Consider the following 12,696-nt stretch of genomic DNA (forward strand, 5'->3'; position numbering starts at 1 on the left):
TCTTGGAATGGCAGTGGTGCCATGTCCCTATGGACACCCAACAACCCCAGAGCGGGCGGACAGATGAGCTCCAGAGATCCTGCCAAAACTAACGGTGCTTTGGGACCAGCTGGGAGCCTTTGGGACCAGTTGAGGGCTTTGGGATCAGCTTGAGGGGCTTTGGGACCAGTTGAGGGCATTGGGACCAGTTGAGGGCTTTGGGACCAGTCTGAGGGGCACTGGGACCAGTTGAGGGCTTTGGGACCAGCCTGAGGGGCTCTGGGACCCAGTTGAGGGCACTGGGACCAGTTGAGGGCATTGGGACCAGCCCTATCCCCTTGCTGCAGCAGAAAGAAGGACCCCATGGTGTCCTCACCCCACTGCTCCGCTGGGGAGGTGTGATGCTCTATGTGAGTACCTTTGCATGTTCCCTCCTCCAGGCCAGCATAAAGAGCTGGGCTCAAGGCTGTGGAGCTTGAGGGTTTAGAAACCACCTTGAGGCCTTTGGGGACCAGCACTGGAGGCTTTGGGACCCGGTCGGGGGCCTTGGGACGAGCTCTCCCCGTTGCTGCAGCTGGAAGAGCTCCCCCACCGTGGGCTGCCCTCGCCCCACTGCTCCCCTGGAGGGAGCTGCTCTCTGTGGGTGCATTTGCATGCTCCCTCCTCCTCCTCCTCCTCCTCCCAGCGCAGAGCTGGGCTCAGGGCTCCGGAGCGATGGGGACGTGGCCCCGTGGTCCCCGTTCCCGCATCACGGTCCTCATGGTCCTCACGGTCCTCGTGCTGGCAGGCAGGGGACGGAAGCGGGGCTGGGAGGGCTCCATGGATACCCCAGCGCTTGTGACCCCCATTCCTCTGCAAGCCCCCTCTCTCAGTGACCCCCATTGAGGCAGCAGTGGGGGAGAGGGGATGAGCTGGGGGCTTCGGTCCTGAAGGTCTTTTCCAGCCCGGTTCTATGGTTCCAGGTCGGGAACAGGGCTCTCCCGTGTGAAGGAGAGCGATGATTCCTCTTTGGAGCTGCTCCCTTGTAGCTGATGGGGAAGTGATGAAGGGCACAGCTCAGCGGCCCCTCCTCGGCATAAACCAACCCCACAGAGGTTTAGTGCTGGCATAAATCAGCGCTGGGTATGGGTACGGTATAAATGGTGCCTGCTGGGGCTGGGGCTGGGGCTGGGGGCTCCTTCTTCTGCTCCATGGATGCTCCGGTTCAGCCAAGGCACCACTGGCAAAGGGGAGATGGAGTTTGGAGGTGATGGATCCTGGTGGATCGCGATGGATCTCCCCTGAGCGCTTCCATAAGGAGCAAGAGGGAGGCTGGAGGGTTCCAAGTCCTTGGGCGCTGCGTGGGATCAGGGTTTGCACCTGCAGCCATGGGGGCACCTGGGATACACTCAATGGATGCAGTGAGCATCCCGCGCCCATCCCCATCCCACAGCCCCCAAAGGGGATCCCAGCTCCCGGGGGCAGCAGATCCCCTGAACAGGGGCGTCCGTGGGGGGATGAACCCCAACACTGCGGCTGCTGTGGGTCGGTGGCCCCAGCGCAGCCCCCCTGCTCTCACCTTCCTCTCTGCAACCCAAAGCAGCTCCGAGGCGAGCAGGATGAGAGCAGGGCGCAGGGTGGGCTGTGGTTTCGGTCCGCCTGTCCATTCCCACCCCCCCCCCGGGCAGGCTGAGCCCCATCCTCAGTGCTAAACCAGGGGGGATGCACCCCAAGTGCCCCCCACAGCCCCCAGTGGTGGTCCCTGTCCCCACTGGAACCTGTGGGGCCATTTCCCAAAGGTTTAAGCCCAACCGTGCCCCTGTTTGAGCCCTGTGATGGGGGAAACATCCCCATCCTCCCTGGGAAGCTCTGTCACCAGGCGCAGTGTGGGGGACACAGGGACAACGTGGGGTGATGCTGGGGGGCACCGGAGCACCCAATGTGGTACCCGGCTGCGGGGATGCTGAGCACAGGCGATGGGGACTGAGTGGATCACGATGCTCATGGGCACTGCTGGGGGCTGTGCACAGGACAAGGGGGGTTTTGGGGATCTCCATCCTCCACATGATCCCAACCCCATCCAGGCCAAGCTCTGCCCAATGAAGGGTGTCCGGGGGGGGACACCCCAGGTGTCCTGGCTCCTCATAGGGTGATGCCGGTGCCGGTGCCCCCCATGCCCCCTTCATCCTCTTCAATAAAGGCAGGTGAAGGCAAATGGGGGTGCATTGATGGGGGTGCCCTGGGGGTTCTGCAGCTGGGTGGGGGGGTCTGGGTGATGGGGGGTGGACACGTGTGGGTGTCAAAGCGGCCCCCCCAGACCACGGCCCCCCTGGGCAGGTCCCCCCATGGAGCCCCAACCCGGTACAGCCTGGCCCCCATAGGGCTGGACCTGCACAGCTGGATCCACACACAGCTGGATCCTGATACAGTCATACACCTGCACAGCTGGATCCCGATGCAGTCATACACCTACACAGCTGGATCCTGATGCAGTCATGCACCTGCACAGCTGGATCCCGATACAGTCATACACATGCACAGCTGGATCCTGATACAGTTGTACACCTGCACAACTGGATCCCTATATAGCTGCATCCCCATGCAGGAACATCCCTTCATGGATGGATCCCAGTCAAGTGGGGCCCCTGCACAGCTGGACCCTCATATAGCAGGATCCCTGCACATCTGCATCCCTGTATACCATGATCCCAGCACATCTGGATCCCCTATATACCAGGATCCCCAGACATCCAGATCCCTGCACATCTGGATCTCTATATACCAGGATCCCTGCACATCTGCACGTCTATATGCCAGGATCCCTGTGCATCTAGATCCCTATATACCAGGATCCCTGGACACCTGGACACCTACATACCGGAATTCCTGCACATCTGCATCCCGATAAACCAGATTCCCGACACATCTGGATACCTGCACATCTTCATCCCTATATAACATGATATCTGCACATCTGGATCCCTGCATCCGTACATAGCAGGATCCCTGCGCATCTGGATGCCTGCGCATCTGGATCCCTACATACCAGAGTACCAACACATCTGGATCCCTGCACATCTGCATCCCTATATACCATGATCCCTGCACATCTGGATCCCCGCACATCTGGTTCCCTACATACCAGAATCCCTGCACATCTGCATCCCTATATAACGTGATCCCTGCACATCTGGATCCCTGCACATCTGGTTCCCTACATACCAGAATCCCTGCACATCTGTTCCCTACATACCATGATCCCTGCACATCTGGATCCCGCACATCTGGTTCCCTACATACCAGAATCCCTGCACATCTGCATCCCTATATACCATGATCCCTGAACATCTGGATCCCTACATACCAGAGTCCCCGCACATCTGGATCCCTGCGCATCTGCATCCCTATGTACCATGATCCCTGCACATCTGGATCCCCGCACATCTGGATCCCTACATACCAGAATCCCTGCACATCTGCATCCCTCACATCTGCATCCCTACATACCATGATCCCTGCACATCTGCGTCCCTGTCTGGCTCGATCCCCGCGCAGGGGCCCCGGGCCCCGCGCTCCCTCCGCGTTCCGCCGGGGTTTGAGGGCGGGGCCTGTGCCGGCAGGGGCGGGCGCGGCGGGCAGGCCGGGGCAGGCCGGCGCAGGGGGCGGCGGGGCTGTAACGGGAGCCCGGCAGAGCGGGCCCGGCCGCCGCGGCGGCGCCGGGGCTCCTCCCGCCGCCATTTACATGCTTTGAACGTTCAGGAGGAGCCGGGTCCGAGCCCCGGCGGGGGGGGGGGGAATCCCGCACCCGCTGCGATCCCATCGGGATCCGGTTTTCCCGTTGTTTTCGGGGGGGGGGGGGGAAGCAGCCGGTTCCTCGCCCCGCGGCCGCTGGAAGCGATTGGAATCAGATGTGCTGGCTGGGAAAGGGGCCGGGAGCCGGGATTTCCCCCCCTCTCCCCCTTCCCATCCCATTCCCCTTCCCCTCCCTGGTCCGTGGCGTGTGTATTTTGGCAGCGGAACCCGTCTGGTAACAGGAGACCGAGTGTGTTTGGCTTGTGCCGTCTGTCTGCCGGCCCCACGTCCCGCTCCCTGGCTGGGCTTAAACCCCGGTGGGAAGCCGGTTGGGAATGCTGAGGGTCAGGGAGAGCCCAGGGAAGAGGCTGGAGGTGGCGAAATTCCATGGCTGTGGCTGATGCCGCTCTCCTTGTGTTCCGCAGTCAGCAGGAGGGAGAAAATGAAAGCGGGCTGCAGCATTGTGGATAAGCCAGAAGGAGGAGGAGGTAAGGAAGTGTAAAGGCTGAGTTGTTCCAGCCCTGATGGGAATCCTTTTCCCGGGATAAAGCAGCTCAGGAGGGATTAATTCCACCTCTCCCAAAAGCTCCCGGCCGTGGGCAAAAGCCGCTCAGACGTCGGCGAGGTTTGAGGAGAGCCGGGTTGGAAATGCAAATGAATCTTCCCGGAGGTGTTTTAGTCGTGAGGCTTTGGGATGGGGAAGGTGGAGCCCCCCCGGAATGCTGCGGCTCGTGCCTGCTTTTGCCTCCGTCGCAGCTTGCCAGAGGGCTGGTGGGTGGCGTTGGAGCACGATGCGACTTCTGCCACGCTGCCGGAGCCTGGGATTGTGGCTACGAGGAGTTGTAAAGAGAGGAAAGAAGGGAAAGGGGGGTGGGGGGTGGGGAAAATCCCTACCCCGATCCTGGCGTTAGTCCTTGTGCTGGGAAACTCCTCTGGGAACGCCGGACTTGGCAGCCGCTCACAAACATCTGCCGGCGCGGTGCAGTCTGGAGCAGGCTGGAATCGGGGGAGCTGGAGCTGCTGGGATCTGTCTGCCCTCGCCCCCCTGTGTGCCAAAAGCCCAAATCGGGATCCTTTGCAGTATTCCAGCCACCTGGAGTTTAAATTGGAGCTCCTGGGCTCCTTTTGGCTGCTTCCCTTTTGGTTTTATCGTTTGTTGGCGGTGTTGGGGGATTCTCTGAGGAGAGGAGGCTGGAAGGAGTTGGGAAATGAGCAGCTCGAGTAGGAGAGCTGGGTTTTTCTGCTTCCACACTGGTTATTTAATGGAATTGAAATGGAATTCCAGCCCCAGTGCTGCTCTGTGGTCTCCCCCTGGAGGGAACCCGATGAATCCATGGTGGGAGCCGCCGGTGCTGTCTCACTGGGTTTCTTGTTCTGTGTTTCGGTCCTTGCCAAGGTTATCATTTCCCAGAGTGGGCTTACAAGACCGAGTCCAGCCCCGGCTCCCGGCAGATCCAGCTCTGGCATTTCATCCTGGAGCTGCTGCAGAAGGAGGAATTCCGCCACGTCATCGCCTGGCAGCAGGGCGAGTACGGGGAGTTCGTCATCAAGGACCCTGACGAGGTGGCCCGGCTCTGGGGGCGCAGGAAATGCAAACCCCAGATGAACTACGACAAACTGAGCCGGGCGCTGAGGTGAGCAGCGGCTTCCCGAGCCCTGGAAGAGGTCCAGGATGAGGCTTGGAGCAACCTGGGCTGTGGAAGGAGCCCGTGGCTTTAGATGAGCTTTAAGGTCCCTTCCAACCCATTCCATAGGGCTGCACCGTGCTCTCCCTCCATCCTCGCTTGGACAACTGACTGTAGCTCTTGCATCCCTTGTGGTTCTGGGAGGTTTGCATCCCGTTTTGGGGATGAGATGGATGCCCTGTGCTTGGTGTAGGATCAGAGGAGCAGAGTTCACCGCATCACCTCCTGCGGGTGCTGTGGATCCACACCCTGGTTTCGGGTTGTCATCACCTGGATGCTTTCCTTCCGGGAAGCTTTTCCCTTTTCTCTGCTTCCCTGGCAATGGGGGTGTGGGAGGAGGCCCGAGGTGTTGCTCCACTCTCACACCATCAAGGGGACTGCTCAGAGGAAGCAATTCCCCTTTCCAGCATCCTTGGTACTCACCTCTTTGCCACTAAACCTGTGTGAGGCAGAGGCATTCCCGAGGCTAGGGCTTGGAATGGGTGTTTCCCAAGCCCAGGTGACAGGACACCCCGCCAGTGTCCCCTTGTGTGAGCGTTCCTCACTTCACACTCCAAAGCCTCCAGTGCAGCTTCACCCTCTTTCCTTCAGCCCCTTCCATAGTGATGTTTGGTTTCCCCACTCTGATGTGAAGACAGTGGAAAACTATCCCCAGCTCCTGAAGTATCCCAGGATTTTGAGGCTGGGCTCCTGACAACTCCGGGCATTATCAGTCCATGACATGGACTTCGCTGCCTTACGCCCTCTGATACCTCCTGGGTGGAGCTGCCAAAGACAAACAAGGCAGCAAACACAAGACTCGGGTTCTGGAACAGGAAGGAAACAATAAATTGAACAGCACCGAGGCCGTAATTGGTGCTGGGGGTGGAAAACAGGCTCCAGCTTCCAGCCCTCCTCGTGTCCCGGCATCCCGGTGCTGAGGGAGGCAGCAGGGGCAGGTCTCCACTTGGAGCTGGCCCTGCCGTGCTTGGTGGCACTGTGGCAACAGGCCCCGTGTGGACCTGAGCCTCCTAAACCCCGGATGATCCCTGTGTAACACCTTTGTTTGGATACCAGGAGGAGGAGGCTGAGGACAAACAGTGGTGCTGTAAGTGGGGAGGAGGCTGTGGTGGGGATTAAACCCGCTGCCTCCAAGCTCCGGAGGGGAGGAAGGGAGCTGGTGATCCCAGAGCCTCCCATACCCTGCCCTCTGCAGCCCGGCGCTGCCTGTGAAGGCCATGGAATGTTTGTAATCCAAAGGGTGAGCAGAAGGGAGCAGTGTCAGGATACCCTGAGCTTTGATGGCACACATGAGCCCCGAACCTGAGGCTGGTGGAGTAATTTGGTCCCTTTCACTCAGCTCCTGGGTTTTGTTGCAGCCCAGCTTGGGTGCATGTTCTCTTCCATGTTCGGAGTCTGAGCACAGCTTCCCCTGATTTCCCCTTCCTGCTCTGTACCCCAGAGCATTCCTTGGCATCCACAGGGCTGGGGGACCCTTAACACAAGTGGAAACGAGGTAGCACCAGTGGGGTGCTTGTAGAGACCCCGCAGCCCATGGCTCCGGTCCTGGTTTGGACAGGGGTGAGGACATGTCCAGGCTTGGCCTGTTCAGCTTTCACCTCTCCTGAGGATTTCACTCTCCCCACGTGTTCTATGGAACACGATGCCTGGTGAGGTGGTTTGAAGGCTCCTGCTGAAGAATGTGTTGTGCAGGAGTGGGTGGTGGCTGGAAAATTCCCACTCGACTGATGTTGCCTTGGATGAATACCATCAAATTTGGGGACATCAGAGGAGGATGTTGATGGCCCCGAAAGAAGCAAGGCCAATAACCAGATCACCGCTTTGATTGCTCCCTTTAACTCTCCTTCACAGATACTATTACAACAAGAGGATTCTCCACAAGACAAAGGGCAAAAGGTTCACCTACAAGTTCAACTTCAACAAGCTGGTGATGCCCAACTACCCCTTCATTAACATTCGGCCTAATGGTGAGTGGGGGGGGCCGGGGCTGATCCCCATCAGTCATCTCCTGGGCTTGGAAGCCCGCTGGAGCAATCAGTGTGGTTGTGGTGGGCACGGCTGGCCCTTGATAAAGCCTTATCTGGAGCACTCTTTCCCTTGGGGTTGTTACAGATGGAGCTGTGGTCATCTTTGGGGGTGATTTGGAGGCATTTGGGTGTCCTCTTGGAGCTTTATGGGTGCCAGGGGCTTGCTTTGCTTTGGTGGAGGGTGGCTGTCCTTGGGATAAGAGGGGTTTAGCCCTGTGGCAGGGCCCTGGCCTCACTCACATGCTTGCAACCCAAGTTTATGGTGCCATATAAATGTGACCCTTCTCGACAAGGAGCTTAGAGGTGCACGGGGAGGGAGCACTATCAGCGAGTTCAGAGCTTACAGCAGTTTGCTCTCCTCCCTGCTTCTGCAGAGCTTGCTTGCTTCAGTTCTGCTCCTTTGCAAGCCAAAGGCACTTCTCTTTCCCACCTTCCCAGCTGGAGCTGACAGGGACGCAGTAGCCAGCACAGAGCAGAGCAGGGACTCGCCCGGGGTTGACTGAAATCACAGGTATTCCTGGCTGCTCCCTGCGGCACAGCAGGGCAGGAGAGCGAAAACGCCTTTGGGAATGGAGCATAATTGTTCCCTTCTCCTCCTGAAAGGCCTTTGAGGCTCTTGCCAGGAGCAGGAGCTCACTCTGGCTTTGTCCCCAGGTCAGCAGCGCTGCTGTGCTGTGTCTGGAAGAGGGTCCTTTGTTTGCAAGACCCTTTTTCATAGAATCACGGGATCAGGGAATGGTTTGGGTTGGAATGGAGCTTAAAGATCATTCACTTCCAACCCATGCCACAGGCAGGGACCCCTGCCACTAGAGCAGGGTGTTCCAAGCCCCTGTGTCCAACCTGGCCTTGAACCCTGCCAGGGATGGGGTAGCCAGAGCTTCTCCCTTCAACCCATTCCAGTTCCCCAGCACCCTCCCAGGGAAGAGCTTCTGCCTAAGAGCTCATCTCAGTCTCCCCTTGGGCAGGTTAAAGCCATTCCCCTTGGCCTGTCCCTTCAGGCCCTTGTCCAGAGCCCCTCCCCAGGTTTCCTGGAGGCTCCTCGATGGAGTTGAGCCCCTCCATAGCTGGATTTGTACAGCTGGGGTGATCTGTGGCCACCTCACATCCAGAGACATCAGTGGCCGTTGGCTCCATCCAAAAGAGCCCCTTCTGGAGCTCACCACAAGGCCCAAGACAACCTCTCTCTCCCCAGCAAAGCAGAGGCGCCTGAACCCTCTTGTGCCTGGTTCTCACCTCCAGAGCAGTGCCCCAGGGCACGCCTTGAAGCTCCGTCTCGCAGGGAGAGCAAAGGGGAAAGTGGGGATTGAAAGTCGCCTCCGAAACCCCGGGGCTGAGCAGAGCAGGTTACGTGTAGGCAAGAGCTTCTCTCCTCCCCGTGCTCGTGCGGCTCCTGCCTCCCACCCACCGTGCTCTTGGCACTTGGAGCTCCCCACGGCCCTCCCCTCAGCCCTGGGGAGTCCCTGCAGGACCGGTGCTTTCAAGGCATTGTCTCCTAAGCAGACAGCAACCCTAAACGCAGGGCTTGGGAGAAGAGAAACACTCATCGAGGCGTTGTGCTTCACCTTCGTGGCAGCGGGGAGAAGGAAATGTGCTCGCCAGGAGGCCTCAGCCAAAGCACGGGGGTGTAAAGATGTAGTACGAAGCTGAGCTGCAGATCTATAATTACTTGCAGCAACGAGTCTGGGCAGTTCCAGCTCAATATTGCTCAGTGCTGTTCCTTTTCCCTGTTTGCAGCCACTCCCTCCTATCTCTGGGGCATGCATTTAAAAAAAGAAGTTTGGAGAACTGGAATGCACTTGTCTAATTACAACCTGTTTTCTTCCCTTCTGGCTGGGCATGGGGGCTGGGATAACAAACCTGTTTTTGGGGCACTGCAGTCGAGTTTCTGCTCTCGCCTCTGCTTTGGAAGGGAGAGGAGAAGCAGCGGGCGAGCTGGGGAGGTGAGAAGTTTGCCTTGACGTGGCTTGTTGTGGCACGAGCGCGCTGGAGCTGGGCTGTGGGAAGAGGAGCCAGCGAGAGCTGGCAGCAGCGGTGGCAGGAAGAGCTCCCCAGCAAAGCCTAAATCAGGGACTTTGAGTCAGCCCCGAGCGCTTGAGGTCTCCCACATTGCTCCGAGGCGCCGCTGCCGCCCGGTGCCGGGGACTTCGGTGGCACCGGAGGGTCGCGCACCGGAGGGTCGCACACCCTCAGCCGGGGCGGACCGGAGCCGGATCCCCTCAGCAGTGGCGCGGTTCTGAGGTGGGCAGAGGAGGCTGGAGCAGTGCAGGGCAGGGAGCAGCTGGGAAAGGCACCTCCCAGCCCCTTCTCGGCTGCCTCGTTGATGGTGTTTGTGTGTTACCCTTCCAACCGCCTGCGGGTGCAGCCCGCAAAGCAGCTCTCAGCTGGGGCTTAACTCCCTCCTCGCCCTTAACTCTTTCCCTTGCTCTCTCCTTGCCCTTCCCTGTCGCAGGCGTCGTGCCGCAGAGCGCTCCTCCTGTCCCCACGGCCTCGTCCCGCTTCCACTTCCCCCCGCTCGACAGCCACTCTCCCACCGACGATGCCCAACCCAGCCGCTTCTCCGGGGGCTCTTTGGTCCCATCCAACCCCGAAGTGCTGGGGGACGGCGGCGAGAGGAAGCCGGACCTGCCGGAGCTGGAGGACGGCTCCTCGGATTGGCGCCGCGGGGTGGATCTCATGGGCTCCCGCAACGCCGTGGGTGCCGGGAGCGTCAACCACCAGAAGCGCAAGCCCGACATCATGCTCCCGCTCTTCACCAGGCCCGGGATCTATCCGGATCCTCACAGCCCCTTCGCCGTGTCCCCTCTGCCGGGGCGCGGGGGGGTCCTCAACGTTCCCATCTCTCCGGCGTTATCCCTCACTCCCACGCTGTTCTCCTACAGCCCTTCTCCGGGTCTCAGCCCCTTCACAGGTAGCAGCTGCTTCTCTTTCAACCCCGAGGAGATGAAACACTACCTGCACTCCCAGGCCTGCTCCGTCTTCAACTACCACCTGAGCCCGCGGACTTTCCCCCGCTACCCGCTCATGGTGCCACCACTACAGTGCCAAATGCCCCTGGAGGAGCAGCCCCAGTTCCCCATCAAGCTGCAGCCTCCCCCCGTGGGGCGCAAAAACAGAGAGAGACTGGAAAGTGCCGAGGAGCCGCCGGCCCCGCAGGTCCCTCCTGCTCCCCCCAGGGTCAAGGTGGAGCCGGCGATGGACAAGGAGGCAGAGCCTGAGGAACCACCGGCGAAGGGGAAAGACAAGAGCGACAGAGAGGAGGGCCCCAGCGCGCCGGAAGAGGAGAAGGGGCCCGTCTTTGCCAGGCCGGCAGCCCCATCGTGGCACCCGGCCCCGCTGCCCCCCGCCGCGGCCGACGAGCCCCCGGAGCAAGGCGAGAGCAGCGCGGAGAAGCCCCCGCGCGAGGCCGGCGGCGAGGCGGGCGCGCAGGAGAGGCGGGAGGATGCCCTGATGCCCCCAAAGCTGCGTCTCAAGCGCCGCTGGAACGGGGACCGCCAGGAGGGCCCCGAGGAGCGCCACAACGGCCGCGTGCACTGGACCGGGGCGCTGGGCACCCCGCAGCTCGGTGCCGCCGCCGCCACCGCCTCCGACACCTAAAGCGGAGCCGAGCGCTGGAACCGGCCGTGTATTTATGTAGCAAGGTTGCAGAGCGCGGGGGGCGGGCGGGGGGGGCTGGGGCTACGCCTGGTTTGGGTCATTCTAGAACCTGGGGTGGGGGGGGGGGGTGTCTTTGTTTTCCTTGTTGGACTGCAGGTGAGACGCGGTTCATGGCTCGCTCCGAGCGGGAGAGGCGAGGGAAGCCGGGTGCCCGCGGGCACGAGCTTCGGACCTTGCATGAACTCCAGCGGGGCTGAGGCCTCCGCCAGGCTGGAGGAGCTCCAGCCACGGTCTCTTTTCTCTGTGCTCTGGTATTTATGGAAGCAGGAATCTCCAGATTCATCTTAATTCCCTTTTTATATCCGTATCTATATCCCTATATATGCCCGGAGCCGGGTGCGATGGTGGGAGAGGATTCCTGCCCGCTCCAGACGTGCCGTGCGCCAGCCTCGGAAGCCAGCTGTGGTTTTGGGGAAGGGGATTAGGGAATATTGCACCGGCTGCGGAGCGGGAAAGCTGGGGGAAAGACAGGAGTGGGAAAGTCGCTGCTGGAAAAGGAGCTGCGTTCCCGACCCGCGGATCTCGGGATGCAGGCGCCGTCCTTTTCGCCTTTCTGGAATACTGCAGAAGCCATGAGGAAAATGTTAACAGAACATAATCTTTCAGGGAAGGGAATGGGGTGGGAAAAAGGAATAACCTAATGCCTTTAATATACGCATTAACATGTATCCTAGGGTTTTTTGTTTTTCCCCCTAATTGTATGGGTGGAGTTGGGAGATTAACGCTGGAATGATTGCGGTGAGTTCATGGAGAAGGAATGACAGGAGCTTTGTTAACTCTTATTCCCTTTGTTTGGTTCCCCATATCACTTTGACTCATGCCTTAACTACGCTTTCTGCGAGCAGGGTCTATGGACAGGAGCCGGATGCGTTTGGCCGAGGCCGGGATTTGGGATTGGAGCAAGGGAGAGCGCGGTGCGCGCCGGAGCCGAGCCCGTGCCCACGGTGTAAATCTCGCTGTATTTTTGCTATAAACCTGCTATTTCCCTACGCAGCTTTCCTTAGGCTCAGTAACTGGAGCACCGGCTGCCACCCAGACCTGCGCTTGTCTCCATGAATCCCAAAGGATTCCTTGAAAGGAGCTTGGGAAGAGCCGATGTCCGCAGGGTTAGAGCCGCACGCAGCCGGTTATTCACCCGGTCGTAGGCGAGCGGCCTGTGCGGGCAGATCCCCCCGGCCCAGGACTTGGGAATTCTTGGAGGAGGAAGCTCGTGCGAGCGCGGGATGAGTTGGAAACGCTCTTGGATGGGGCCGTTTGAGCCCTCAGTGCAGCCAGACGCCGGTTGCGGTACCCGGAGCGGGAGCGTTATCCCGGCGAGCTCCGCATCCCCCTTCCGGCACCTGGATTTATCTCCTGGAGAGGAGGAAAAAGAGGGGGAAGGAGCCCCTCGCTCCGGCCCTGGAGAAGGGGCTCAGGGAGTGAACTCAGGAATATGAAAACACGAGGCCTTTCCCATCAGTTAATGCACATCGTCGTCCCCCCCACACCCCCCGGTGCCCAAGCACCGGAGCCGCTCGGGGAGGAGCCGATCCCAAAATATTCCATAAGAAACCCACCGAAAGGAATTCAGTTGAACTGTT

General features: G+C 59.9%; 1 protein-coding gene across 1 annotated transcript; it reads left to right on the plus strand.

The window, feature by feature from the left end:
* Positions 1–3,997: 3,997 nt before the first annotated feature.
* On the plus strand, positions 3,998–12,696 carry ETV3 (ETS variant transcription factor 3). Its single transcript, XM_057401292.1, has 4 exons — positions 3,998–4,238; positions 5,147–5,384; positions 7,287–7,402; positions 9,912–12,696. The coding sequence occupies exons 1-4, from the start codon at positions 4,151–4,153 to the stop codon at positions 11,054–11,056; spliced, it is 1,587 nt and encodes a 528-aa protein (XP_057257275.1). The 5' UTR covers positions 3,998–4,150; the 3' UTR covers positions 11,057–12,696.

Source organism: Pezoporus wallicus, unplaced genomic scaffold, assembly GCF_028554395.1.
Source record: "Pezoporus wallicus isolate ANWC-B61680 ecotype Strahan unplaced genomic scaffold, APGP_CSIRO_Pwel_v1 contig_12957, whole genome shotgun sequence".
Taxonomy (NCBI): domain Eukaryota; kingdom Metazoa; phylum Chordata; class Aves; order Psittaciformes; family Psittacidae; genus Pezoporus; species Pezoporus wallicus.

What these genes read in the sequence shown, in the direction of transcription:
- ETV3 (XM_057401292.1), top strand. Translation starts at nt 4,151, where the DNA reads ATGCCGCTCTCCTTGTGTTCCGCAGTCAGCAGGAGGGAGAAAATGAAA. An exon ending in AAACTGAGCCGGGCGCTGAG is followed by an intron (nt 5,385 to 7,286) that starts GTGAGCAGCGGC and finishes TCTCCTTCACAG; the next exon opens with ATACTATTACAACAAGAGGA. An exon ending in CATTAACATTCGGCCTAATG is followed by an intron (nt 7,403 to 9,911) that starts GTGAGTGGGGGG and finishes TCCCTGTCGCAG; the next exon opens with GCGTCGTGCCGCAGAGCGCT.